Genomic DNA, 26852 nt, shown 5'->3' on the forward strand with positions numbered 1-26852 from the left:
AGACACATCTGATTAAGGACCATTATCCAAAATATACAAAGAACTCTTAAAACTCAACGATAAGAGGGGCATCTGGGTGGCTCAGTCTTTAAGCGTCTGCCTTCGGCTCAGGTCATGATCCCAGCGTCCTGGGATCGAGCCCCACATCAGGCTCCCTGCTCGGCAGGAAGCCTGCTTCTCCCTCTGCTACTCCCCCTGCTTGTGTTCCTTCTCTCGTTGTGTCTCTCTCTGTCAAATAAATAAATAAATAATCTTAAAAAAAAAAACCTTAAAAAAAAAACTCAATGATAAGAAAACCCAATTAAAAAATGGGCCAAAGGCCTTAACAGCTCACCAGAGAAGATATACGGGTGGCAAATAAGCATATGAAAAGATGCTCCTTATCCCATGTCATCAGGGAGATGCAAATTAAAACAACGATGAGATACCGCTACACGTGTATTAGAATGGCCAATATTAGAACGGCCAAAATCCAGAACACTGACACCACCAAGTGATGCTGAGGCTACGGAGCCATCTGAGGATGCGGAGTGGATTTCATTCACTGCTGGTGGGAATGCAAAATGGTACGGCCACTTTGGAAGACAGTTTGGGGGTCTCTCATAAAACTAAACCTACTCTTACCACAGGGTCTAGCGATTGCACTGATCGGATCAGACCTTGGGATTTACCTAAAGGAGTCGAGAACTTATGTCCACACAAAAGCCTGCACATGGATGTTTAAAGCAGCTTTGTTTACAATTGCCAGTGCTTGGAAGCAACAAGATGGCCTCTTTCAGTATGGGAATGGAGAAATAAAGTAGATCCAGACAATGAAATATTATTTAGCATGAAAAAGAAAGAAGGCATCGAGCTATGAAAAGACATGGAGAAACCTTAAATGTATCTTCCTACGTGAAAGAAGCATGTCTGAAAAGTCTATATAATGAGGGGCGCCTGGCTGGCTCAGTTGGTAGCGCATGTGACTTTTGAGCTCAGGATCGTGAGTTCGAGCCCCACATTGGGGGTAGAGTTTACTCTAAAAATGAGAAAAAAAGTATATACTGTGTGCCAGGCATGTTGGTAGGTTTCGGGGATAAAACCATATAGATTCCAACTATATGGACACTCTGGAAAAGGCAAAACTATGGAGACAGTAAAAAGATCAGTGTTTGCAGGGGTTTGGGGGGACGATGAGTAGGCAGAGCACAGAGGATTTAGTGAAAATCCTCTGTACACTAGAATGATGGGTATATATCATTATACATACCATGTCCAACACCGCGAGTGAACCCTCAGGTAAACTATGGACTTTGGGTGACAATGATGTGTCACTGTAGACTCGTCAGTTGTGATGAACTTTACCCCTCTGGTGGGGGAGACTGTGCGTGTGGGGGGGCTGGGGGTGCATGGGAAATCTCTGTACCGTTCTCTCAATTTTGCTCTGAACCTACAACTGCTCGAAAAAATCAAGTCTTAATTTAAAAAAGAGTATTTAAGAGGAGAGACAAAAGAAAGAAAAGGGAAACAAGAGGAGTCTTCTAGCTGGAGCAAACAGGAGCTCAGAACCTCTCGATTGTTATCGGAAACAACTTTTATCTTCTGTAGACGCATAAGACACAACCTGAAGACCAAGCTGCCCACTTCCCAAACCATCTGAGGCAGTTGCCGTAGGAAGCTTGTCTTTTGGCCCATCCCCAATAGTCAAACAGGCCAATCGTGTTGGAGTAAAAGGACCTTTCTTTTTTTTTTTTTTAAGATTTTATTTATTTGAGAGAGAGAGAGCAGGAGCAGGGGGCGTGGGAGAGGGAGAAGCAGACTCCCCACCGAGCAGGGACCCCGACTCGGGGCTCGATCCCAGGACCCCGGGATCATGATCTGAGCCGAAGGCAGACGCTTAACGACTGAGCCACCCAGGCGTCCGGTAAAAGGACCTTTCTGTCCTGGGAACCACGTGGCCCAAGTTTCTCTTGGCAGAGCCAGACCCCCAGGAGCTGTCCTTGCATAGCTGGGAAGCGCCCGGGCTCCGAGGTGTGGGTGTCTGCACACGTGGGTGTGGGCGACTGTCCCCAGCATGGGCCGCCTGCCAGCCACCCTCCAGCCCTGCGGCTGCACACGCCTCACCTCTCAGCAGACCAGGGGACCAACTCGCGGCCCAGGAAGCCCGCGGCAGCGGTAACGGTGGGGAAGCGAGCCAAGGGCCCGCAGGTTAGCGTTGTGCTTGGGGCGAGAGAGGAGACAGCTGGCTGGCGTGTGTGCACGCCGGGTGGGGAAACCAGACTGCAGGAAGCCGTTGAGAGGCGAGTGGAGCTGCCCAGGCCGAGGCCAGGGGAGCCGCAAACAGAGCAGCAGTAACCCCGAAGCCCCCACTTCTAGTGTCCCCCCGAGGGGGGCTCAGGGAAGAGACCGCACGGGCGTTTTCAGGAGGCTGGCAAGATACAGATTTGGGCAGTGCTTGCACGGGGTGGCCTCTAGCTAAGTGCCTGTTCAGCTTACGGAACGGATGAATAATGAGCTCCCCTCCCTTCCCGGCTCAGCATTATCTATAGAAATCGAGGGTCCTTTGAGGTTTTGTGAGGCTAGCTAGAGTTCCTTTGTGTTTCCAGCAATCATGGAAAACACAGAAACACACCTGGGCTGGCTTTTGTGGTTCTAATCAGGCCCCCGGTGCCATGCCTAGATTCTGAAGAGATGCTTCAGGAACAATAGAACTAGCACCTCGGCCGCCCCGAGTGTCGGTCACGTGCCCAGCTCTGTATCTGCGGGAAGCCGCGTCGGGGCTCCGTCCCGTGTGCCAGGGAGGCACGGCGCTCACGCCCCTGGTTTTCAGATGAGGAGGATGAGGCTCAGGGAGGCCGGGCAGCTCACCCGGGTTCACGCGGGGGGGGGAGGGGCAGGGCCGGCATGCGAAGCCCGCGCCCTTGACCGCGCCGTCCTTGACCGCCGAGCACCTGTGCCCGCTGGAGCTTTCTGATGAGCCCAGCTGTCAAAACCAAACAAGCACGGGCAAAGGAGGGGACAACCGGGGCTGCGTGCGTTTCCGAGCTGGCTTGAGGCCAGCTGGGGGGAGTGGGGGTCCCTCAGCAGGACCTACTGTCTCTCCTGACAGCAGGCCTCTTCTGGGACCTTCCTTTCCCTTTCCCCTACCCCCTTCTTCACCCCCATTGGGGAGGAGGTGGGTGGGTGAGGGGGGGGGTCAGCTCCCATCCCAGCTGCTATTATTGCTGGGCTGCAGCCCAGAGAAGCCTGCTTAGCACGGGGCGGCCATTTGGCTTCCCAGCCTTGATCGCTTGGAAGGAGTAAGCCAGCTCAGGTCAGGAGAAAAGGCCGGAGTGATTTTACAAGAGTGGAATCAGGCAGGCTCCTCCCTCCTCCCTCCTCGCCTGTCCTCTAGGGACAGTCTTGTTTCCATGATCAACAACTGCCATCCCTCAAGTATTTAGGGCACTCTACCTTTTGGGAACACAAGGGGGAGAGTTCTCCTTTCCCTACACCCAAACAACGAAGCTCCGACAGAGCCACCTGGCCTAAGGGAAGTCCAGACATCTACCTGGATCCGAAAAGTGCCTTTTTTTGCAGACTGCCAAGGCAATGCTATGGACAGAGGCAGAGGTTAGTCCCCAGAGGGGCCAGACCCCAAAGTAAGCCCGCAGACCGCAAGGAGTTGAAATTGCAACAAAGTAAAGGTAATGCTCCCATCCTCTCCCACCCTCCCCAGAGCTTAGAACTCAGCAGTGTTTGCACTTCGGGACAGGTGAGGCGGCTCTGCTGGGAAAATGGGGCTCTGTCCCTACTGAAAATAGATGCTATGTCAACCAAGAAATGTTGAGCTAGGCAGAAAACCTGAAACCTGTTAGCACTTCTTAGGAGGTGTGGTGATAATTTACTTGTCCCTCCTGGGATTTTGTGCCTTCTCCCCAGGGGCTCGGAGAGCCAGTGGGGTTTTCTTCCCAGTGCCCTCCAACAACCATGGTCAGTTTGTGGCCAGCCAGAGGGCCGTGGCTGTGGAATGATCTATGCTCCTCATTCCGATCTGCTGGCTTCCAGCCTTCCATTGTCAGGCAGCCAGGGACTAAAAGTGGGCCCTGGTTTTCTGAAGACTGCCCCCCCCTTTTAATTTGAGTTAACCATTTCCTGACCAAAGCCAGGCTCTTGCCTGTCCATTTCTGAGCTTGCCCATTATCGTTGGGTTTTTTTTTTTTCCCAACCCCTCTTGCACTGAGCCTGAGAGCTCCCAATTGCCAAGGTCTGGTCTCCTCCTTTCTCTTCCTCTACTCCTGTACCCAGGGCAAGGGAACGGAAAGAAATGAACTGATTACCTAGCATCTAGAAGCAAGGCACTGTACTTCCTTCCAGGGGCCGGAGGAAGGAGAGACGGGTGTTCAATCCCAGCTCCACCACTTACTGGCTTTATGGCTGTTGGGCAAGTAACTGACCCTCTCTGTGCCTCATTTCCTCATCTAGAAGATAGGAATAATACCGGCACTTATTCCATAGGGTCGATAGAGAGGATGAAATGGGATAATAAACTGCCTTGCCCATATTAAATGACAAATAAATGGTAGTTACTATCAGGTTTTTGTAATTTCTCAATCCCAGGGAAGGCTTTCCTTTCATTCCCTCCTCCTGACATATTTTGCCCCCACCCTTACCCATGACGAAAGCCTCCCCATCGCAAGAGAGCACAGATTTAGACCCCATTCATTTACCTTGGGTCACCTTTGCTGAAATCAACAAACAAAACAAATAGAAATTCTATGATGCTGTGATGTGTCAAGCACTTGCAGGCACCATACAAAGCAGTGGGACGTTGCCGTGAAGAGGGGCTGTACATCAAAACGGTGTCAAAATGGTTTTCCTTTGTCCTTTGCGCCTATTTGCCTATGTTGAAATATGCACAGCTGTTTGGGCTGCAGGACGCAGAACCTGACCGCTAAGGTAGGTGAAGGAAGATAGTGCGGAATCAGAGCGAAGATGAGAGGCACTTTGAGAGAGGGGACTAGCAGAGGTTTACCTAGGGCAGCAGGCCGGGGGAGGGGAAGGCTGTTCTTACCTTCACCATGGGTAGGGATAAGCACAGGACTTGGAGCTCGCCCCACAGCAGCTAAGGTTCAATTCTGGGCTCACAGACAGTGAGATCTCCTAAGCCGGCCCTGAACTTCATTCATTTTTTAACAAGTATCAAGTGCCTGCTACATGAGGCTACGTGCTGTGGGGATATACAAATGGGTAAGCCATGCCTCCCAAAGGCAGAGAGCTTGCAGAATCAAGGGAATCATGGCACCGAAGATTGTAACACCAGGAAGCATGTGACGTGAGCCAGACGTGAGCCAGAAGAGAGCCGTAGTGCGCGAGTGAGCTATGGGCATTCGGAAGGGGGTGGTGCTGAGACGGGGTGGAGACAATTGGTGTGGACACTGGAGAAGGTGGGGCACGTAGAGAAAGGCTAAGGAAATTAAACTGGCTGGCTCAGAGGGCCCTTCTAGACTAAAGGCATCATTTAAAAGGGATTACTCACCCACAAAGCTCTTGCAACAAAATAACTATACCCTGGGGTGTGTGTGTGTGTGTGTGTGTGTGTGGAAGGGAAAACAGAGCCTCTGCAATTATTGATAGAGCACATTGTGAGTTAACTCGGCTTCTCTTGCCCCACAGTCCCCTCCTCCTCTGTGGTCTGGAATGCCCCCATTGTGGTTCTGCAAGGGCGAAACACCTGCCTTTATCCATCAGGATAGGATAGTTGTTTTGGGGGTGGGGAAAAAGCCAACTCATTTATCAGACAAAACCAACAGATGTATGCTACCTTCAGTCAGAAGAGGCGGCCACCGAGGCAAATCTCAGTGGAGCCTTTAAGACGAAGACAAATACTCCAGGTGGAGGTGACAGGAATGTGAAATACACTCATTTATTCTTTAGGGGACTGGGGGGGAGGGGACGAAGATCGTTTTGGCGGAATTGGAGGCTTGAATAGAGCAAAGTTTATAAAAAGGCGTCTTTTAGTTAGCCCACGCAAGATTCGACAATTTGCATTTGCCAACACTGAAAAATTGGGAGATTTTACATAAAAATCGGGATTTTCATCTCCCTTGAATAACTGGGCCCACATTGCAAAATGGCATCCAACCCTTGGAGAAGAGGAGCTGGTCTTGCTTTGCCTCCACTGGCCTGCTTTATTCCTTCCTGCTATCGGTATTTAGATGCTAATCACACTTTGCAAGCACAGAGCAAGTTAGCTCTCCAGAATGCTTTGCAAGCCAAAAGCCTGTGATGGCTCAGAAACGCCGGTTTCCTGGCGTTTTTTTTCTTCCTGTTACTGCCAAGTTCTTGTTGGCGTTTGATTTTGCAACAACTAATATATTTGATTTTGCAACAACTAATATAAGACCTCTGTGCAACGAGGGTGGCAAAGTGGGTAAGGGCCACATGCCAGGCCAAGGGGCAGGGCCTCAGCCTTTACTCTCTTGGGGCAATACAGAAGGACAGAACACAGGCCGATCTTAAGAAAATTAGTCTGGCAGGAGCCATGGGCCGGGGCTGGAGGGACTGAAGTGAGTGCTGACCTTGGAGACAAGCTACCCGGTCTTAAATCTCAGCTCAGGTACTGGGCGGGTGGACTTGGGCAGGCTACAGACCCTTTCAGTGCCTCCGTTTTCTCATCTGTAAACTGGGCTTGATATGAATGGTACCCACCTCATAGGGTTGTTTTAAGGATTCAATGAGATAATGAGCATAAAGCACTTAGCACAGTGCCTGGTACATTAGTGCTCCATGCTTATGGTCATTTTTATTTATTTTTATTTTATCTTACCTTTATTTTATTTGTCAGAGAGAGCACGCACAAGTAGGGGAATCGGCAGGCAGAGGAAGAAGCAGACTCCCTGCTGAGCAGGGAGCCCGATGCAGGACTCGATCCCAGCCCCCGGGATCATGACCTGAGCCGAAGGCAGACACTCAACCGACTAAGCCACCCAGGCATTCCTTATGTTCATTTTTAGAATTAATCCTGGAGACCAATGAGAGGATGGCTGCCATAGCCTGGTTAGGAGTTAACAGGTCCTAGATTGGGGCAGGGACAGCGACTCAAAGAAAGACCAGTGTGGGAGGAGTAGGCACCAAGAACCAACTGGGCTCAAGGTTGCCTGGGGGAGGGGCAAGAGGAAGAGTCAAAGACAAATTCTGGCCTTCCAGCCTGGGTGACTGGGTGGTGGGGCGATGGTACTGAAACGAAAACTCTGGGCAGCAAATTTCAGGGGAAGGAGAGGTCAGTTTGATACCCATTAAGTCAGAGGTGACAGCGTAGAGGTGCTCGCCAAGATGGCGCCGCGCAGCAGGCAGTGAGAAGTGTTGGGTCGGGGCTGAGGATGTGGAGTTGAGCATGAGAAACCAGGAGGATGCCCAGTCTGGCGAGGGCAGCCTGAGGTGTTAAGCATCTCTGTTTGAACAGGGCTGGGGCCTCTCTTCGCTCAGGGACTGTGTGTATTCTGCTCGGTCAGCTGTGCCCCTTGGATACTACCTTTGTCCTTCAGTTTATGTACTTTCAGTTCAAATGCTGACCTGGCCCAATCCTGCTTGCCTTGTGAGTCTTGATGGGGTCAAAGTCCCCTGGGGTAGCGAGCAACAGGCGGACACTTGGTTTTATATTTGATGAGATGGAGACACCTAACATGGGCCACAGGGGAGGGTGCCAGAGTTGCGGGGTGTGGGTGGGGGCAGGGACACCAAGCTTCTGCCTGGTGCTTCCCACCTGATCCTCTCCGAGGGCCCACTGGGGGCTCCACGGCTCCCACATTCTCGGCTGCTCCCTGGAGTTTCAAAGCAGCTTTTCTCCCTCTCTCTTCCACATGCACCTGTCCAGAGAACCTTTTGCTCAGGACTCCCTGGTCCTTAGTTGGGGCCCGCAGATTAATCAGACAAATTAACCTCCATCAATATTTCACCCTTCCCGCTGGTGCTCTCAATACACTAAGCGCTGCCGCCATCTCAGGCCCATACTCTGGGCCAGGCGTGGGATATAATGAAGATGAACAGGCCAGGCCATACCTGAAAGAGCTTGAGCCACAAGGCACTGAAGCGCGGTGAAAGCGGGGTCCGAGAAAGCACACCAGGTGTGTGTGGGGGGGCACCTCATTCCATTTGTGCACAGGGCTGACCCACCCGCACCCCTTTCCCACCAGAAACCGTTGCATCAAAACACGCACATACATAATTTATTTCCCTCTCCATTCTCTAGCATGCCAGCCAGGAACGAAGGCAAGAAAAAGAGAAAGGAATAAAATGAGTGGAAGCATGGTGAAGGAAGGGCTCAGCTGGTTAAACAAGACTTCTGATTATTGTCATTAATGTTTAAGAGAGTCCCAACCTGATGTGGCATTAAATGGGCAGACTGTGTGTGTGTGTGTCTGGACAAAAGCGTATTAGGAGAATGAGACATTCAGACAAAGTGGCCAGTCGGTGCGAGAGCTGGGAAGATTCCCCGTCTAGCTGGTTATCTAACAGACACCTGACATTGATTTGCTTCCTGACGGGCAGCGCAAGGAGGAAAGCCAGGGGAATGCAAATATTACCATTAAGTGTGCTCAGTTCTGAGCAGCCTGGCAGCCCTGCAAAGTTCCCTCGTTATAAATTCTGCTGGCAAACCTTGCCGGCTCCCGTTGAGGGGAGACGGCTACTAAAGCTCTCTCGGAGAAGCTGGATTGTGTGCTTTGCAGGAAAAAAAACCCACAGCAGAATTTAGGGTTAGCCTGCTGTTTCCGGGCTCCTTGTCCTCTAAACTGAAGGTGTATTTCAAGCAGGGATTAAGGAGGATGTCGACTGGACAGAGATCACTGGCCGCCAGGCTAAGCCCCTCAGAGGGCTCAGAAACGCTCCATTTACTGCAGCGACATCTAATGGCCAGAGGAAGTACTGCACGTTCTCATTGAAAAGCAGCCCGCGGTTCTAGCGAGTTTTTTTTTTTAAATAGGGTGGACGAGGTATTATGATGTTTATTTTTTTTTTTTTTTTTTAAGATTTTTTATTTATTTGCGAGAGAGAGAATGAGAGACAGAGAGCATGAGAGGGAGGAGGGTCGGAGGGAGAAGCAGACTCCCTGCTGAGCAGGGAGCCTGATGTGGGACTCGATCCCGGGACTCCAGGATCATGACCTGAGCCGAAGGCAGTCGCTTAACCAACTGAGCCACCCAGGCGCCCTATTATGATGTTTATTAACGCCTGTAAAATAACACTTTGGCCGCAACCCTAAGAATTCACTTCCTACATCTTTGGATGGTATTTGTGATGTTATTCATAATTGGATGCTGATCATATTTTATGAAAACCATGCAATTACCTCTTTGAGATTTTTTTTTTTTATAACCACCATGACTTTGCATTTATTTTAAAGCATCTTGTTGAAGCTCTGTGTATCTATTACGAGAAGGTTTCCATACCAGGGAAAAGATGATCAAGTTTACTTCCAAATACCCACTTCTAGTATATCTTACCCCAGTTTATAGTAGAGTGTTGTGGTTAAAAAAAAAAATTGAAAAGTGATAGTAATCACTGCTGATGATTGTTAAGGAGATGAACCACTCACTCACAGCTGGTGCAAGTGTAAACTTACAACCTTTCTGGAGTGCAAAGTTCATTAAGAGCCTCAGAATTATTTTTATCTTTTTTAAATTTTATTTTAAAATTTATTTTAAGTAGGTTCCACACTGGGCGAACTCATGACCCTGAGATCAGGACCTGAGCTAAGATCAAGAGTCAGATGCTTGGGGTGCCTGGGTGGCTCAGTCGGTTAAGCATCTGCCTTTGGCTCAGGTCATGATCCTGGAGTCCCAGGATCAAGCCCCACATCAGGCTTCCCGCTCAGCAGAGAGTCGGCTTCTCCCTCTGACCCTCCCCCCTCTTGTGCTCTCTCTCTCTCAAATAAATAAATAAATAAAATCTTAAAAAGAAAAAGTCAGATGCTTAACTGACTGAGTCACCCAGGTGTCCCAGAATTATTTTTATCTTGTGACCCGTAAGTCGATTTGTAGGAATATAGCTGAAGGGGGCCATCACAGATGTGAAAAAAATACAAGGGTTTTCACTGCAATATTCTCATACTGAAGAATTAGAAATAGCCTAAGTATTTAAAAACTGAGAAACTGTTATTGAATGCACAGTGGAGGCAGAGATTGAAGTTCTGCAGCCACAAACCAAGGGATGCTTAGGGCAACTAGAAGCTAGAAGAGACAAGGAAGGATCCTCCCCTACAAACGTCAAATGGGTCCCGGCCCTGCCAACACCTTGATATTAAAATTCAAGCCAGCAGAACTTTGCGAGAATAAATCTTTGTTTTAAAAAAATATCTATGGGACATCCAATATGGTGGAATATATTTTTTTAAGATTTTATTTATTTGTCAGAGAGAGAGAGAGAGGGAGACAGCACAAGCAGGGAGAGTGGCAGGCAGAGGGAGAAGCAGGCTCCCCGCTGAGCAGGGAGCCTGATGCGGGGCTTGATCCCAGGACCCCGAGATCATGACCTGAGCCGAAGGCAGACGCTTAACCGACTGAGCCAACCAGGCGTCCCTATATGGTGGAATAGTACGTGAAAATTTAAAGAGGTATTCTCGGGGTGCCTGGGTGGCTCAGTTGTTAGTTGTCTGCCTTTGGCTCAGGTCATGGTCCCAGGGTCCTGGGATGGAGCCCCGCATCGGGCTCCCTACTCCGCGGGAAGCCTGCTTCTCCCTCTCCCACTCTCCCTGCTTGTGTTCCCTCTCTCTCACTGTCTCTCTCTGTCAAATAAATAAAAATAAAATCTTTAAAAAAAACCCTTCCATATACATGTATCATATATATTTATGCACACACACATATATATTCATGCACACACATTCAAACATGCAGAAAAACCATTAATCATAGTGTATAGGTGTTGGGTTTATAAGTAATTATTTTCTTTTTTATACTTTTCTGTGTGTCCCAAATATTCTATAATCTATGTACATTACTTTTTTTTATTGTGGAAAAACATTCATACTACACTTGATCTTAGCCAAAAGGCCGAGAAGTGATTGTGGTAAAAACATTCATAACATAAAATTGACCATTTTAAGGGTATGACATGTACATTACTTTTAAAATTAGGAATAATGGGGGCACCTGGGTGGCTCAGTTGGTTAAGCGGCTGCCTACGTATGGCTCAGGTCATGAACCCGAAGTCCTGGGATGGAGCCCCGCATGGGGCTCTCTGCTCAGCGGGAAGCCTGCTTCTCCCTCTCCCTCTGCTCCTCCCCCCAACTCGTGCACTCTCTTGCTATCTCTCTCTTTCAAATAAATAAAACCTTTAAAAAAAATTAGGAATAATAGTTTTTGTGAATAGACGCGCACTAAGCAGGTGCTAAACTTACACCTACATTATAATTACAATAATGTGACCATCATTTATTTGTTTGGACAAAAGACAGGAAACGAATACAACCCAGAGAGATGAAGTCTGATGGATGGGGGCAGCAGAACTGGGGGGTCATTGTGATGTGTATTATTCTGAAGGCAGTTTTTCTTTATAGGTTGAGATGGGTCCTTTCAGACTTTTTAGTGCTGAGGAAGGTGAGGCCCAAGCCTAGCCAAGAAAGCCACAAGGAGAAGCCAGGGGTAACCGAGGCAGCAGAGGGACGAGTTAGAGACAGCTAACAGACTCAGCTGGGACTGATCATTTAAAATGGGATTCAGCTGAATTATGATCGGTAGTTCCTGGCCGACTTTGGTTCTTTCCAGTCTCTCTCACTGAGACAGCTTTAAGGAAGAGAGGAAAGAAAAGTGGGCTTCATCTGGAGACTTCATCAAAGACCTAAAAGAGCAGAGTATGGGAACAGGGAGGCTGCTTGGGCTCAAGCCAGCAGCCCCGAGTTTAGCAGCAGAAATGCCAATGGAGTGTGTGTCCGTGTGTCTGTGTGTCTGTGTGTCTGTGTGTGTGTGTGGGGGGGGTGGCATCGTTTTTGTGTGAGCCTTCGTGAGCTCCCTGGAAACCTGGCATCACTCAGAGTCACTGTTCTTTGCAGTCGCTACCGCCCGCAAGCACAGCAAGGCACCCCTCCTACCTGATGCCCCCCCACCCCGTTCCCCCAAAGAGCTCCTCACCTGCATCTTTCTCTTCACCGTGTCGAAAGGAAAGGAGAGCGTCTGGGTTACGGCAGCGGCCAGGCAGACATTGGCGAAGTTCTGGAGGGGAGAGAACCGATCTCGGGGTCCATTCCAGAGTTTCTCCAGGTTCATGTAAACTAGAAGGGAGCCAGCAGAGAAGGGGAGAGCACCTGCAACAAGAAGGCCAGACAGAGGCTGCTGATGTCTCGGGCGCTACTGGCTCGAGAAGCTAAATGCCTGTGGGGAATCCGAGTGAAGGCACGCCAGCCAGAGCCGCCCGAAGCAACTTTTCTTCGGTGACGATAATGTGCTCCATTTTGATAGGGGGTGTGTTATTTGTCAAAATGCATCAAACGGTTCACTCAAGGTTGGCGCACTTTGCTGTATGCAAATTTTACTTTACAAAGAACTGCAAACAAATATTGAACTCTAGTTCATGAGACACATGTTGAATGGCCGAGGGGTGAAGAGCATTGATGTTTGCAAATTACATGGAAGTCATCCAGAAATGTGTAAGATGGACTGTTGAATGGCCGGAGGGATGGACACATACATGATAAAGCCACGTGTTAATTGGAGCATCCGGATGGTGTGCATACGAGTGTTTCCGATTCTTGTAACTTTTCTGCGTGTTAGAAATTTTTAAAAAAATAAAATCTTGGGGGGCGCGCCTGGGTGGCTCAGTCATTAAGTGTCTGCCTTCGGCTCAGGTCATGATCCCGGGGTCCTGGGATCAAGCCCCACATCGGGCTCCCTGCTCGGCAGAAAGCCTGCTTCTCCCTCTCCCAATCCCCCCACTTGTGTTCTCTCTCTCGCTGTGTCTCTCTCTGTCAAATAAAAAAAAAAAGATTTAAAAAAAAATCTTGGGGAAAAAAAAATCACTCCCACAGAGGAAAGTCAGCGAGTGGCACTTTGTCAGGTTTCGGAGGCTGGGAGGGACTGGTCTCTGGCTGAGAAGGAGACATTCTGTGCAAACTAGAAAGCAAGACTGTACTGGTGAAGGAGGGCACTTGACCTTGCTTTGGGGAATGATGTGGCAGTATCAGGGCCCAGGAAAAGATGGCAAGCAGGTGTGCGGTAGGTGGCCCTTTCAAGAAACTTCCAGAAACTTTGGGAGCTATCTTAAGTTTACAGAGGGGCTAAATTTCTCCCTCAAAATAAGATTTAAAAGAGGGGCTAGCATCAGTGGGGTGGCTTGTCTTGAGGAAAATGTAATATCTATTTAATAAACACATTACAGGGCGCCTGGGTGGCTCTGTCGGTTAAGCGTCTGCCCTCAGCTCAGGTCATGACCCCAGGGTGCTGGGATGGAGCCCCACGTTGGGCTCTCTGCTCAGCGGAGAGTCTGCTTCTCCCTCTGCCTCTACCCCTCCCGCTTTCCATGTGCTGTCTTTCCCTTTCTCTCTCAAATAAAGAAATAAAATCTTTAAAAAAAAAGAAGAAAAAAAAACACATTACAAATGAAGTACCAGCCCCCACCATTTACCTTCATTTGGAAAATATTTGTGGAGTTTACGTGACGTGCTGGGCCCTATGCTGGGTGCTGGGAATACAAAGAGGTGCAGGCTAATTCCTGGAGGAGACAGGCAGCTGATATGTGCCAGAACTGGGCGGGGGGGGGGGGGGAATACAAAGTGCTTTAAGCACACGAGGACCAGAGGGATTAATTTTGCCTAGGGGAATCAGGAAGGACTTCACAGAAGAGAGAACATTCTCACTGGGCCTTGAGGATTGAGTAGGAGTTCGTCAGACACTGGGAGAGCGGACAGGCAGTCCAGGCAGAGGGAACAGCAGGTACAAAGGGACTGGTGTTTCCAGGAAATTGCAAGTGTTTCTGGATGGCTGGAGCATGAGTGCCGGCAGAGGGACGGCAGGAGGTGAGGTGGGACGGGTCGGCCGCGGCCAGGTCTGAAGGATCTGATGGCGTGCCATAAAGAATTTGGGCCTTTCCCTGTAGCTCAGGAGTCAGGGAGGGCTGGAATGTAGGACACTGGAATGAGGGGTGGTGAAATGACCGACTTCAGTTTCGAAGGGTCCCCAGGCCCAGGCAGCAGTGCCTGGGACTGGGACCCGGTGGGAACCTCTCGTAAGTGTCTGCGGGAAGGATGAGGATGAGGGCAGAAGTGGAGATGGAGGGCGACAGACTGACAGTGGAGAGGTCAAACTGACAGTACTTGGTGACGGAAGCCACAGCGGAGAGGAGAGGAGCTGAAGCGGTTCTAGGTTTCTTCCGGCTTGGGCCACTGGGTGAAAGGCAGGCGGTCGCATCCTTTAGGGAACCCAGGAGGAGCAGGTGTGAGCCTAACGAGGACGTCAGGTTTAATCTTGAGCTGGATGCGCCCAGGGAGCAGCAGGTGAAGGTGTCCAATAGCAGGTATTCATCCTGCCATTGGGAATTGGTAGCAGTCAGTGGTTAAGACAGAGGGCTCTGGGGTCACATCGCTAGGTTCTTCCGCTTTCTCCCTATGTGATCTCGGGCAAGCCTCTCCGTTTCCCTAAGCACCTATTTCCTTGTCTGTAAGCTGAGGCTTAAGTGAGAAACTGTATGCGAGGCGTTCAGCACAGTGCCGGGCACAGAGCGAGCCACCAATAAATGTTAGTCACTGTTGTTACAGAGTTGACGTCGGGAGTCCTTAGAGTATCATGATGCTTGGTTAAGCCACGAGCTTAGCTGAGGCCACCTGGGGAGGGGATAGAGGTGAAAAGAAAGCCAAGGAAGGAGCCCTGGGGGAACAGTGACACGTGGGGGGGGGGTAGCTAGCAGCATCAGATGAGCCAGATAGGACAGAGCTGCCAGAGAGCTGGGAAAGACATCCAGGAGTTGGTGGGGTCCTAGAAGCCAGGTTTCCAGAAGAAGGGGTGGTCAGTCTTAGTAAATGCTGCAACAAAGGTCCGATATTGGGTGAGAGTCTGCCGGGTTTGGCAGCTGGGGGGACTCTGGTGACTCGTGCATGTGTAGCCCTGGCAAAGGTTCCAGAGATCACGGAAGCTACAGTTGTGACCCTGGTTATGCTCACACATGTGTGTATGCATGCTGAGTCTCCTTCCCACAGTCAGATGGGGTGTGTGGGATTATCTTCCTATCAGTTTCGGCTGAGCCACCTTCCCTCTCTCTTCCTCCCCTCCCTGGGATGTGACGGGCCAAAGTTAGGAGTGGGGTATATGGCTATGGAATAGAATGAAGCTAATTGGCTCTACATGGATTGAATCCATAGGACCTTGACCTCAAAAAACCTCATTTAACTGGTTACAAACAAAGGTATACAATCTTCATCTATATCAAAGAACACAACCTTTCCTTGGACAAGGTGAAAAGTTCCATCTTACCTAGAACAGTAAGGGAAACCCCTCGATACAGCGCTAAGAACCCTTCCTGTTGATAAATGGTAGAAAAAGCATGGAGGATCCCTCTGTAAGATGGTTCCAGCAGGTTCTGCACAATCAACCGGGTTTTGATGAGGTCTGTAGGGTATGTCACAATGGTGGAAACCATGCCTGCAAGACTCCCAGCCATGATGGAGCTCCACTGGGAAATATGGCCCAGGTCATCTGTGAATAGTATGACAAACCTAGGAGAAAAAAAGGAGGAAAAACCCAAGAGAATCAGCTATGGATTGTGCTAGAGTGTTCTATACTACTTCTTGCAATATCTCCCAGCATTTGGAAATGTTTTACAAGGTAAAAATTACTACACTAATGTATTAGGATTCACGAATAGCACATTCAATTCTACTATATTTATAGAATTTTGTTAGCTATAAGGAGATGTCCGACCCTCTTCTTTATGTCTACCCTAAGTTCTTCCCACTTCATTTTAAGCATTTTCCCCTTTATCTGTATAACTGTCAATCCTGGCTTGCCAGTGGGGTATAAATTAATAGGAGTACTTGGTAAATACTGAACTGGAAAGTGCTCCTTTGGTTCTGTTGAAACTTAAATGAAATCGCTTGAAATGACGACTTTGATCATCCTCAGTAATTGAGGGTTTTTTTTTTTTTTTAAGTAAGCTCTATGTCCAACGTGGGGCTTGAACAACTCAGGATCCCGAGATCAAGAGTCTCATGCTCTACTGACTGAGCCAGCCCGGTGCCACACCCCCTTCAGCCCCCAGTAACTGAGTTTAAACAATGTACTGGTTTGGGCGCCTGAGTGGCTCAGTCAGTTAAGCATCTGATTTCCGTTCAGGTCATGATGCCAGGGTCCCACTGAGCCTGCGTAGGACTCCCCGCTCAGCAGGGAGTCTCCCTTTCCCTCTCGCTCTGCCCCTCCCCCCGCTTGTGCTCTTTCTGTCTCTCTCTCAATACATTAAATCTTAAAGTATTGGTTTAACAGTTATAAGGGAAGATGTGCCACCCTACTAGTTGTCTGGGAAATGACAGATAAAAACAAGATACCATTTCTCACCCAGCAGATTGGCAAAGATGAAAAAGTCTGATAGTATCAGGTAATGGGGAGGACACGTGGAGACAGGAATGCCCCCCCACTGCTGGTAGAAATGTAACTGGTCCAGCCCCTTTGTAGTACCCAGCACGACTGAAGGAACGCCTCCTTTCACCCCAGCGATTCCATTTCTAGGTGCATATCCTACAGAAGCTCTTGCACACGGACATGTGAAGACACACAACATTGCGTGTTAGTGTGAAAAGTCGGACAACCTAAAAGTCCATTTGTAGGGGAATGGATAAATTGTAGTAGTCGTACAATGGATACTACAGTTACAATGAGCTTGTGACTATGTATTCATAGGGATAATCATAAAAGCATAAAGTTGAGTGAAAAAAGCAAGTTGCAGGGTGACCTACAGTATAGGACAACCATCTATTTAAATTAAGAAACACACTCATAAAAGCCTACCTTATATTATTCATGGATAGATATAGCTACATATTTAAAAAAGTGTAAAATAGGGGCGCCTGGGTGGCTCAGTTGGTTAAGCATCTACCTTCGGCTCAGGGCATGATCTCAGGGTCCTGGGATTGAGTCCCGTGTCGGGCTCCCTGCTCAGCGGGGAGTCTGCTTCTCCCTCTGCCTCTCACCCCGCTTTTGTGCTCTCTCTCTCAAATAAATAAATAAAATCTTTAAAAAAAAAAAACCTTAAAAAATATAAAAAAGTGTAATATAGCCCTCCAGGAAGGTGGCGGGGGCCGGGGGGGGAGGGGCTGGGAATGAGAAAGAACGGGACTTCAGCTTTCTCTGGAATCTTTTATTTCTTGTATTAAAAAAAGATACTGGAAGTATCTCTTATGCCGTCTTTCATGCTGTTACTTCTGGATGGTGGGTACATGGGCACTCTTCTTTGTGTTTCTCTACAGTTTTATAATGTGGTCAAAAATGGCTTTGGGTGGACTTTTCCAAATGCAAGCCAGAAAGCCACTGTTACAGTCCCTCTTTTTGGAAGCAGCACATCCCCAGTCATGAGGACCTACCTTGGCAGAAATTGTTCTAAGGGCACTTTTTCACGGTACACATTCCCTGCCCAGGAAGCAAAGGAATTTTACTCCTTGCTGATGAGGACAAAATCAAGAAGGGCTTAGAAACCAGGAAAAATAGTATTTTCTACCAGAGAATAAGGTAGGGGAGAGGGAAAGGAATAGCAGGGGTTTGAAAAAAAAGGAAAGTGAACAGGGCTAGGCTAAAAAAAAGTATTGTATCTTTTTTACATATTTTATTTATTTATTTGAGAGAGAGAGAGAGAGACTGCACGTGTGCCCAAGTGGAGGGAAAGGCAGAGGGAGAAACAGACTCCCCGCTGAGCAGGGAGCCCGACCTGGGGCTTGATCCCACGACCCTGGGATCATGACCCGAGCCGAAGGCAGACGCTTAACTGACTGAGCCACCCAGGTGCCCTGTATCTTTTTAAAAATGAGACCATCCCCAGTTCTTTGGCTTTCAAATCTCCCATAAAGAGGCGTGTGTCCTGTTCCTTCATCCTGGCAGCAAGCCAGGGCCCTCTGTGTGATAAATAAGACAAGTGGGTATTCAGGTGAAATCATTTGAGGAGTCCTAGGATGGTTCCTTTGCTCCCAAGTAAACACTCATTGATTAAAAGCATCTCTCTCAAGGGGCACCTACTGTTGACTACTGTTAACTGCACTAATTGGAACAGTCATAAAAAAAAAAAAAAAACAAAACCCAGGGGCGCCTGGGTGGCTCAGTCATTAAGCGTCTGCCTTCGGCTCAGGTCATGATCCCAGGGTCCTGGGATCGAGCCCCGCATCGGGCTCCCTGCTCAGCGGAGAGCCTGCTTCTCCCTCTCCCACTCCCCCTGTTTGTGTTCCCTCTCTCGCTGTGTCTCTCCTGTCAAATAAATAAAAAAAAAAAACCCAGTCATGATTTAACCAGCTACTTTTGAAAGACGCAAGTCACTGAAGCTGGCATTCGTCAATGGGCCATTGGCCTGTCTCACTGCCTCCACACTTCCTTGCTCCTCCCTTTCCTCTCCGCTGGCCCGTCGAGTTGGAGGGGGAACCTGAGGAGGGGCAGGGGAGACAGAGGAAGTGGACATGCTTGACTGGAGGGGTGGTCTGCCGCCAGCTGGAACAATCTAGACGACGGTGAGAGTTTGAAATGCCAGAAGAAACCCCGTTCCTTCTCATCGCCTTGCCCTATTCCCTATCCCACTTGGCCACTTCCCGGGCATGAAGTAATTCATGACCCATTCATCGAACATCTACCATGCGCCCCTGTGCTAGCGCTCAGCAGAGGTCCTAACAGAGCTCAATAGTCCTGCCAAAGCTGTGGCGGAGAAGGGCAACGGGGGAGGAAATAGGCCTAGTTTGCTGAACGACTTGATGGACTAGGAGACTAGGAATAGGAACCCTGTCTTACGTCAGGTTGATTTATAAAGTAGGGTCTTACTATCAAATAGACAAAATTCAAAAGAACCAAAGCAAGTCCTTTCTTCTCAGACTCTTACCATCCGATAGAGACAAGGACCACCAACCCTTCCTCTGGGAATTGCAGTCAAGGCAGGCAGCCCTGATAGGCCATCAATGACATCATCCTGCCCCTCCCCGCCCCCGCGGCTTCAGGTCTTGTCTGATTGGCTGGGGCAACAGCGTCCCCCTTTCTGCTCTCCTCCCCGCCCCACCCCCCACGTGCACAGACGCTTTCCCCAGAGAGACTGGCTAAGCTGTTGAGCAGCAGTAACCCCTTCCTTTCAGCCATGGGCTATCACACACACACGAGCTCACGAAGTGGTTATACAGTAAGAAAGTGGTGCTGGTCACGAACTGTTCCAGAGCAGCAGGGACCCAAACCAATGTTTATACAGCTCGACAAGCAGTCGTAAAGCTGGAGGAGGATCTACTGGTTGATGTATTTGACAGCCAGCTACTGTGTTACGTGCTATTTATTGCCAAGGCCTAGCTCCTAACAGACTCTACTGAGTGGACTTTTGATCATAAATCCAAGGGAGCAGATATATCAGCAGCACAATGCTGGGCAGAGCTGTGAACTAAGGAGCCAGAAGACCCGGTTTCAAGCTCCAGCTCGCCATTAATTCTCTTTGGGGACAAGTCAATTAATCACTCCGTTTCCTGAACGTTCTAGATGTTTACGCTTTGTTCAAACCCCTGCTCCTAGGCTATATACCGTTACCCTCAGCCGACTGTTTTTGCAAACTCACGGCCAGGAAAGAGATGAGTCAGCATAACGACGGACCAAAGGTACCATCTCTATGTAGGAAGGATGGCACCATGATTAATCAACCACTTTGCTTTCTATGTTTAGCCCTTCACTGAAATACTCTCTTTTAGTCTCCAGAAGGAAAACAATCTTGCAGGAAACATTATTAGCAAACTTGGGCTGGGGAACGCTTTCTTTCTTCCTCTCGCGGTCACCAGCCACCAGCCTATGTCAGGTGCCCTCAGCTGCCACATGGATGAGTGCAACAGGTTCCTAACTGGCCCAGCCACCCCCGGTCTCCCTCCTCTCTAGTCAACGTACCCTGCCACCAGGTGATGGTAATTCCTGTTGAGCTGCTTTAATCATCACCCCCCCCCCCCCCCCCGCAATCACCACCTCCTCAAAAATTTCCCACAGCTAACCTTGGCCATACTGAACAAAGTCCAAAGTCCTTAACCCGGCCCTCTGAGATCAAATTTCAACCTGCTTTTCTGGCTGTACTTCCCATTACTGCTGTAGACACACTCCGTGTTCCAGTCCTGCTGCATGCCTGCCCACCTCTGTGCCTTGGCTCATGATGTTACTTGCAATCTTTCTATCTTTCTCTCCATCTGTGCCCAGCAAACTCCGACTCATTCTCCCCAGACCAAACTCAGGTGGTTTTTCTCCTCTGTGAGGTCCTCACATCTCTTCCTCCTCATCAGAAGTGTGAATTTCTTTGTTTTCTTTTAAAGATTTCATTTTTAAGTCATCTCTACACCCAATGTGGGGCTCGAACTCACAACCCCGAGATCATGAGTTGCATGTTCTACCGACTGAGCCAGCCAGGTGCCCCAGAAGTGTGAGTTTCTGTAGCACTCAGCCAGATGCTAGAGACACAATAATCTTTTTCTGTTCTTCTATTCCTCTGTAAGCCCCGGGGCACCGGGACCACACCCCTTTCACCCCTGCATTGTCCCCAGCATCATGCACACAGTGGGTACTTAAAGAGGCCTGGTTATATTAACATCAAATGAATGCAGAGAGAAAGGCAGCATGATGTAGTAGAGTAATGGATTTGGAGGCAGAAGGTCAGGTGATGGGGCTCTCAGCTCTATCACTGAGGAGTGGTGCGGCCAGTCCGAGCCCAATTCTGTACCTGTAAAATGGGCATGATACTTCCCACCCGATGGACCTTACAGGGCAGGAGGCAGGAGTTGTAGAAATCCAATGATGTACACACACACACTCTCAAAGGTAACTAGGTGGAGGTGATGGCTATATTGATTAGCTTGACTGTGGTGATCATTTCATCATGTATATGCACATCAAAACATCAAGTTGTACACCTTAAATATATATTTTTTATATGTTGAAGATATCTCAAAAGGGCTGTTAACAAAATGCAATGATGTACATATACTGGGGGGTGTCGGGGCCAAGGGCAGGCCTCCGCATGATGGGCAACAATAGCATGGAGATTATCTTGAGCTGAAAACAATCAAGGCCCAAGACTCAGGCAGAAACTTTGACCTCCCCCCTCAACTGCCTGAAAAGCATTTAGAGGACCTGCTCCAGGAAGAAAGCGATCACCCTAAATAACACAATAACTAGGGGTGATAGACAGGGAGGAAGTTAGCAAAGTCGGTTAAAATTCCTCTCTACCTCCCCTAGTTTCTGAGTGGCCCAGCAAACACTTGTTTACCAAACATTTGCTCTCTTTCATTCTGGTGTGACTTGCATTCCTTCCTTTGAAGTCTCAGACCCCTACCTCCTCCTCCTCAGTTCAGAAGGACATCTATACCTCATTTTGCCTGTCTTGGAAACCTCACGTGTGTGTGGATTCCCCGCAAGGAGGAAATTAAGTTTGATTTTCTCCCGTGAATCTGTCTCACGTCCATTTAATTCTTAGTCCGGCTGGAAGAACCTTGGACAGAGGAAAAGGTCTTCCATTCAGACGGTGATGACCAGGACAGCCACAATATTTAAACCCGCTCGTAAAGGTCTGCTTCCTAATCCTTGGCATACATTCCAAAGGAAGATTTCCATACCACTTTGGGGAGAAGAGAGGGACGTGGGGAGAACTGTTTACAGACATCAGGCCAGGTGTTGCTGAGGGGGAAAGAGAGTGTTGAGACAAATGCCCCAGGATCTCAGGACCTTTCCTCCCCAAGCCTAGGCGAAATTCGCGCTGGCCCAGAGGGCTCAGTGAGAAGGATGATTCCATCCCGCTGGCCAGCAGCAAAGCTGAGAATCCTGCCTGGTAGCCTCCAAGGCTTCAGCTGGGTGGTGAAGACTGTGAGCGGTCTAATTCAGAGCCAAGGCCAGTCCTCGGAGGTGGCACTGTGCCCACAGAACGAGGCGCACAGGGACCCTCCCCCCAAGTCCAGAAACATCCCCTCTCCCTGAAGCTCCATCAGTACCATTTCATTCTTCTCGGCTTGTTTTCAGTTAAAATGCAAAGATCTCTGAGCTCTGAGGAACCTTTGAAGACTCATCTGGCATTTGCATAGTTTCCCGAGAGGCAGCTGTTGTTGGGAGAAGGTGAAAAAAGCACAAAGGAGGAGGCCAGTGTGCAGAGGGTGGGCTGAGGCAGTAAGCTGAGGGACCTGTTTGCAGCTTCTGTTGGGCCCTAAAGGCAAAGCGCCATTGGTTGGGGGGTGGGCAGAAATCTGTGGCCTTTTGTGGCCTTGGGTTGGGCCCTCTCCCCCTACCAAGCACTTTCTTCCGTGGGCTTCGCTCACAAAGGCACAACTGCATACACACACCTTCCGAAGGGTCTCTCTCCCCTACGCCAGCCAAGGCAAAACATTTCCAAGTTAGTGGACGGTGGGAATGGTCAGGAAGCCATCTCTCTGGAGAGGTCCTGACTCCTTCCCCCACCCCCGGCCCCGCCCCGAATCTCCTTTTGCCCCATTCCACCTCCTCGCCCGTCCAACTCTGGGGAGCCTCTCGGAGCCGCGGGCTGCGCCCCACAAAACGGCATCTGGCGGGGCGGGGAGCCCCGAAGTGCACCCCGGAACCTGCGCAGGTGCCGCCTCCCAGCCAGACCGCCCCCCGCCCCCCGCCGAGGGGCTCGCGCGCGCGATCCGGAAGGAGGCCGCGGCCCCCCGCGGGGGTTCCCCCCCTCCCCGAGGCCGAGCCCGGGAAGCAGGACGGCGTCGGGCTCCCTTCCCCCCCCCCTCCCCGCCCCGGCGGCGGCACCCCGCGGCGGCCTCCCGGCTCCGGCTCCCGGGCCCGCCGCGCCGCGCCCGGCTCTTACTTGCGGTAGGCGGCGAGCTGCACGGCGCTGCAGGGGAAGAGGCGCAGGCACGCCACCCCGTTCCCCTTCCACAGGGCCCGCGGCCCCTCGGCGCGCCACACCCGGAGCCCCGCGGCCCACGGCCCCCGGGCCCCGCCCCGCGCGGCGCCGACCTGGGCCAGCACGGTGGCGAGCTCGAGCGGCGCGGTGAGGCTGAGGCTGAGCGCCCCCGCCGCGCCCGCGCACAGCAGCCGCTGGCCGCCCGTCAGCCGGCCGTCCCGCCGCCACGTCGCCATCGCGCCCCGGCCCGGCCCGGCCCGGCGTGGGGGGAGGGACGGCGGGGCTCGGGGCTGCGGCGCCCGGCGGGCTCCCGGCCGACTCCCCGGCGCGGCGCGCGGATCGGGGGCCCCGCCCGGCGTGGGGGCGGGCCGCGGCCGGATCGGGAAGCCGGGTGCTGGCGGGCGCGCGCCGGAGCCGGGGCCGGGGCCGGGGAGGTCGCCCCGCGGCGGAGGCCTCGCCCACCGGCTGCTGCTCTTCAGCCGGCCGGGTTCTGTTTGCCCTGGAGAGTCGCCGCGCGCTCCGGGCCCCGCCGCCTCCTCTTCTGGCTTCCCAAGGCTTCCGCGCTCCCCCCCCACCCCCGCCGCCTCCTCTCTCTTGTTTACCCCCCTCCCCCGCCATTCTCCCTTTCCACCTTCCACCCCTGGCCCGGGCTCTCCTCCCTCCGACCTCTTATTTTCTGCCCCAGGAAGCAGCCGCGCCAACGGCGCCGTGCAGAAGGGGAAAAGAACCCTCTCGCACACAGCGGCTCCCTGTCACACTTGTCAAGCCTTGGGCTTCCCGTGCACGATCTCATTTAAACCCCAAGAGCGCCCTTAATAGGCACGTCCGCATTTACTGCCCTCATTTGGAGAGGCTGTAGCCGCGGTCTGGACTCTGGAACCTGCCTTGGCATCTTGGCATCTTGGCATCTTGGCTCGGCAGCTTACCAGCTGTGTGACCTGGGGGGGGGAGGGGGGAAGTCACTCCAAACTCTCTCTGTGCCTCAGTTGCTTCATCTCCAGTTTCTTCCTCTAGGGGTTGTTGTGAGGATTAAAGGAACAATGACGCCGGTCAGCCCCAGCAAGAATTTCCGGTCCCCTTCCAGGGCCTTCTAGATTGATTCAGAGTCAAATTGACAGCAGACAGATTAACAGGGGAAAATCAAATTTAATTGTATACACATGGGGAATCCACACAGACTCGGACATTCCAAAGACAGTCAGGCAAAACAAAGTATCATCCCGAACTAAGGAGAGGTGGGTCCGGATCTGGGACTTCACAGAGGAATGCACTTCATGGGACAATAAAAAGAAGAGCAGATGTCTGGCAGTGAGATGTTTGCCCTGCCAGACAGATGTGTCACTCAGATAAAATTTATCTCTTGTAATAACCCTTATTCTGGACAAGAGCCCCCAATTTAGATTCTTTTGTGTAGTTAAGGGAGGGGCAAAAGTTTCTCCTGAGCTCATGTGGTCTGGATTGCCTCAGCTCAAAATGGTCCACATGCTGTCGTGGCCTATCTTGGGGCAGCCGGCCCTTGGTCCCTCCAGCACTATGTGTGTGTTAGCTATGATTAGATATTATTTGGCAGAAAAGGAAACCAAGACAGAGAGCTTGACTTACCCTAGGTCACAGCTGCAAGAGGCAGCCAGGATTCAAATCTAGGCCGATTTTTTGCCAACCAACGGCTACACGACGCGTCCCCTGTGACTGCAGAGTGTAACTCAAGCAGGGACATTTTCAGTGGCTCTGTTGGCTGAAGAGGACAATGGAGGCAAAGAAGGGCTAAGAGCGATTTGGCCAGAATCCAAGAAGAATTTTGTTAAGTTAAAAAGAATTCCAAGTTTCTCCCTGTCTCTCTTTTTGAAAAGCCACATTGATAATAACAGTGCAGAGGAAAGGGGCAGTCGGCAGTCTGTGAGGGTAAGACACCCCGAGCGCGCAGCGGCATTGAGGCTTATCTCGTTATTTCCTACAATTTACTAACACACAGGACGATAAAGGAACCTTTTCTAAAAGGCATCACAGGGCCTAGATTCAGAGGACTCATTCTGCTTGTGGAAAACTTGCTCTGCTCTCAAGGATTGGAGACCGCTTACTTTTCATACTTTGTGACTGCACAGCTGAGGGAGGTTGGAGAAAGGAGGCTTATGGCTGTGGACTTGAAGAGGCTGTGGACTTGAAGAGACTGTGGACTTGAACTGGAACTTGGGGACAACAGTAAGGAGACCTTCAGGTAGCACTTTGTCCTAAAGCTCCTTCCGCCCTGAGAATGGAACAGTTGGTGCAGTAACCCCATTGTAGGGAGAGTGGCTCGAGCCAGTTGTTTTCGTTTTGTTGGGAGGCATCTTGTGTGAGGGGGTCAGCTGCACCCATCCTGGGGACGGGGTATGGACATGCTTTTTCTTAGCGCTGCCATTCTTTTTGTCCTGCACGAGTAAGATTGTTCGGGTGAGCTGGAGGCAAGAAGAACCGTTTTTACTTTTCATAGCTGTGGGCCAGGAGAAATCAGGAGCTGATGGTTTATTTTAACCTCGAAAGTAAAAATGTATATATTTGTTTCACTACAGGTTCAACAGTAAAATGAGTAACAGCAAAGTGTATGTTTGTTGCCTCCTGTCTTTTCATGACAGGGTGCTGACAGAATGGGGTGTGTTCCTATTCTCAGCCAGAGCTTCATTCGTTTGCTAACCATGAGGAACATTATGTATATTGATCTTAAACATAAATCAATTCCTGAGTATGTCCCGTATTTGGATGGTGCCTTGGAGACTCAGGCTAACCTTACTGCTTCTTTTGCACACCTGGTGGAAAGTCGGTGAAGAAGCACAGCAGGTTAAGGACCCGCAACTTTGGAAAAGGCACATGATGTGAAACTGGGGTACTCTGTTAAAAAATAAATGTATGAGGGTGCCTGGGTGGCTCAGTCAGTTAAGCATCTGCATTCGGCTCAGGTCATGATCCCGGGGTCCTGGGATGGAGCCCCGCATCAGGCTCCCTGCTCAGCGGGGAGCCTGTTTCTCCCTCTCCCTCCGGCCGCCACTCATGCTCTCTCTCTCTCAAATAAATAAATAAAATCTTTAAAAAAATAAATGTATGATTACTTTAAAAAAAGGATGCAGAGGGCACCCGCTTAGTCGGTTAGAGCACGCAACTCCTGATCTCGGGGGTTGTAAGTTTGAGCCCCATGTTGGGTGTAGAGATTACTTTAAAATCAAAATTTTTAAAGGAGGCAGTTAGTAAAACAAACAAACAACAAACAAACAAACTGAGAAGTAGTAATTGAGCAGAACGAGAAGGGATCGAAGGCAGTCTCCTGTCACCCTGGTCAGGCCTTGGGACATGCGGACAGTTTTAAATTCAACTACTGTCCTTTTCACTTTCTCTTCTAAGTGATATCCTTTCTCCACTGTACTGTTAAAAAAAATTCGACCAAGTAATCTTGAAGATCTAATTGGCTTACTTTCTTTACTTTTTTTTTTTTTTTTAAGAGAGAGAACGTGCACGAGAGCGTGCACTGCAGAGGGAGAGAGAGAATCTTAAGCAGGCTCCACGATTCTGAGACCCTGAGATCATGACCTGAGCCGAAGGCAAGAGCCGGGCACTTAACCCACTGAGCCACCCAGGTGCCCCTGAAGTGATTCTTCTTTCTTAAGTGATTCTTAAGTGATTTTTAAAAAACATTTTATTTATTTATTTGAGAGAGAGAGAGCATGCACCAGCAGGGGGAGGGGCAGAGGAAGAAGCAGACTCCCTACTGAGCAGGGAGCCCAATTCGGGCTCCATCCCAGGACCCCGGGATCATGACCTGAACCGACTGAGCCACCCAGGTGCCTCTCTTAAGTGATTGAGTAGATTCCCTGTGGCAAGTACAGATG

General features: G+C 50.2%; 1 protein-coding gene, 1 long non-coding RNA gene and 1 pseudogene across 3 annotated transcripts in view; 1 reads left to right on the top strand and 2 right to left on the bottom strand.

Moving 5' to 3' along the window:
• SLC25A43 (solute carrier family 25 member 43) overlaps window positions 1–23332 on the bottom strand; it is a 41165-nt gene extending 17833 nt beyond the window's left edge. The window contains exons 1-3 of one of the 2 annotated variants that reach the window (XM_036116478.2): window positions 22957–23332; window positions 15417–15658; window positions 12087–12259 (exon numbers count right to left, since the gene is read on the bottom strand). In XM_036116478.2, the coding sequence (XP_035972371.2) occupies window positions 12087–12259; window positions 15417–15658; window positions 22957–23231 (690 nt within the window). In that variant the 5' untranslated portion in view covers window positions 23232–23332. Of the gene's footprint in view, window positions 1–12086; window positions 12260–13555; window positions 14473–15416; window positions 15659–22956 lie in introns of those variants that run through there. The other variant, XR_013444710.1, reaches the window with a different exon arrangement.
• LOC144380545 (uncharacterized) lies at window positions 6464–12509 on the top strand. The gene is made up of 2 exons (XR_013444711.1): window positions 6464–6577; window positions 12008–12509. It is a non-coding gene; the product is annotated as an uncharacterized LOC144380545 (long non-coding RNA).
• On the bottom strand, window positions 10931–11021 carry LOC118551003 (U2 spliceosomal RNA; annotated as a pseudogene).
• Window positions 23333–26852: the final 3520 nt, after the last annotated feature.

Source organism: Halichoerus grypus, chromosome X, assembly GCF_964656455.1.
Source record: "Halichoerus grypus chromosome X, mHalGry1.hap1.1, whole genome shotgun sequence".
Classification (NCBI taxonomy): Eukaryota; Metazoa; Chordata; class Mammalia; order Carnivora; family Phocidae; genus Halichoerus; species Halichoerus grypus.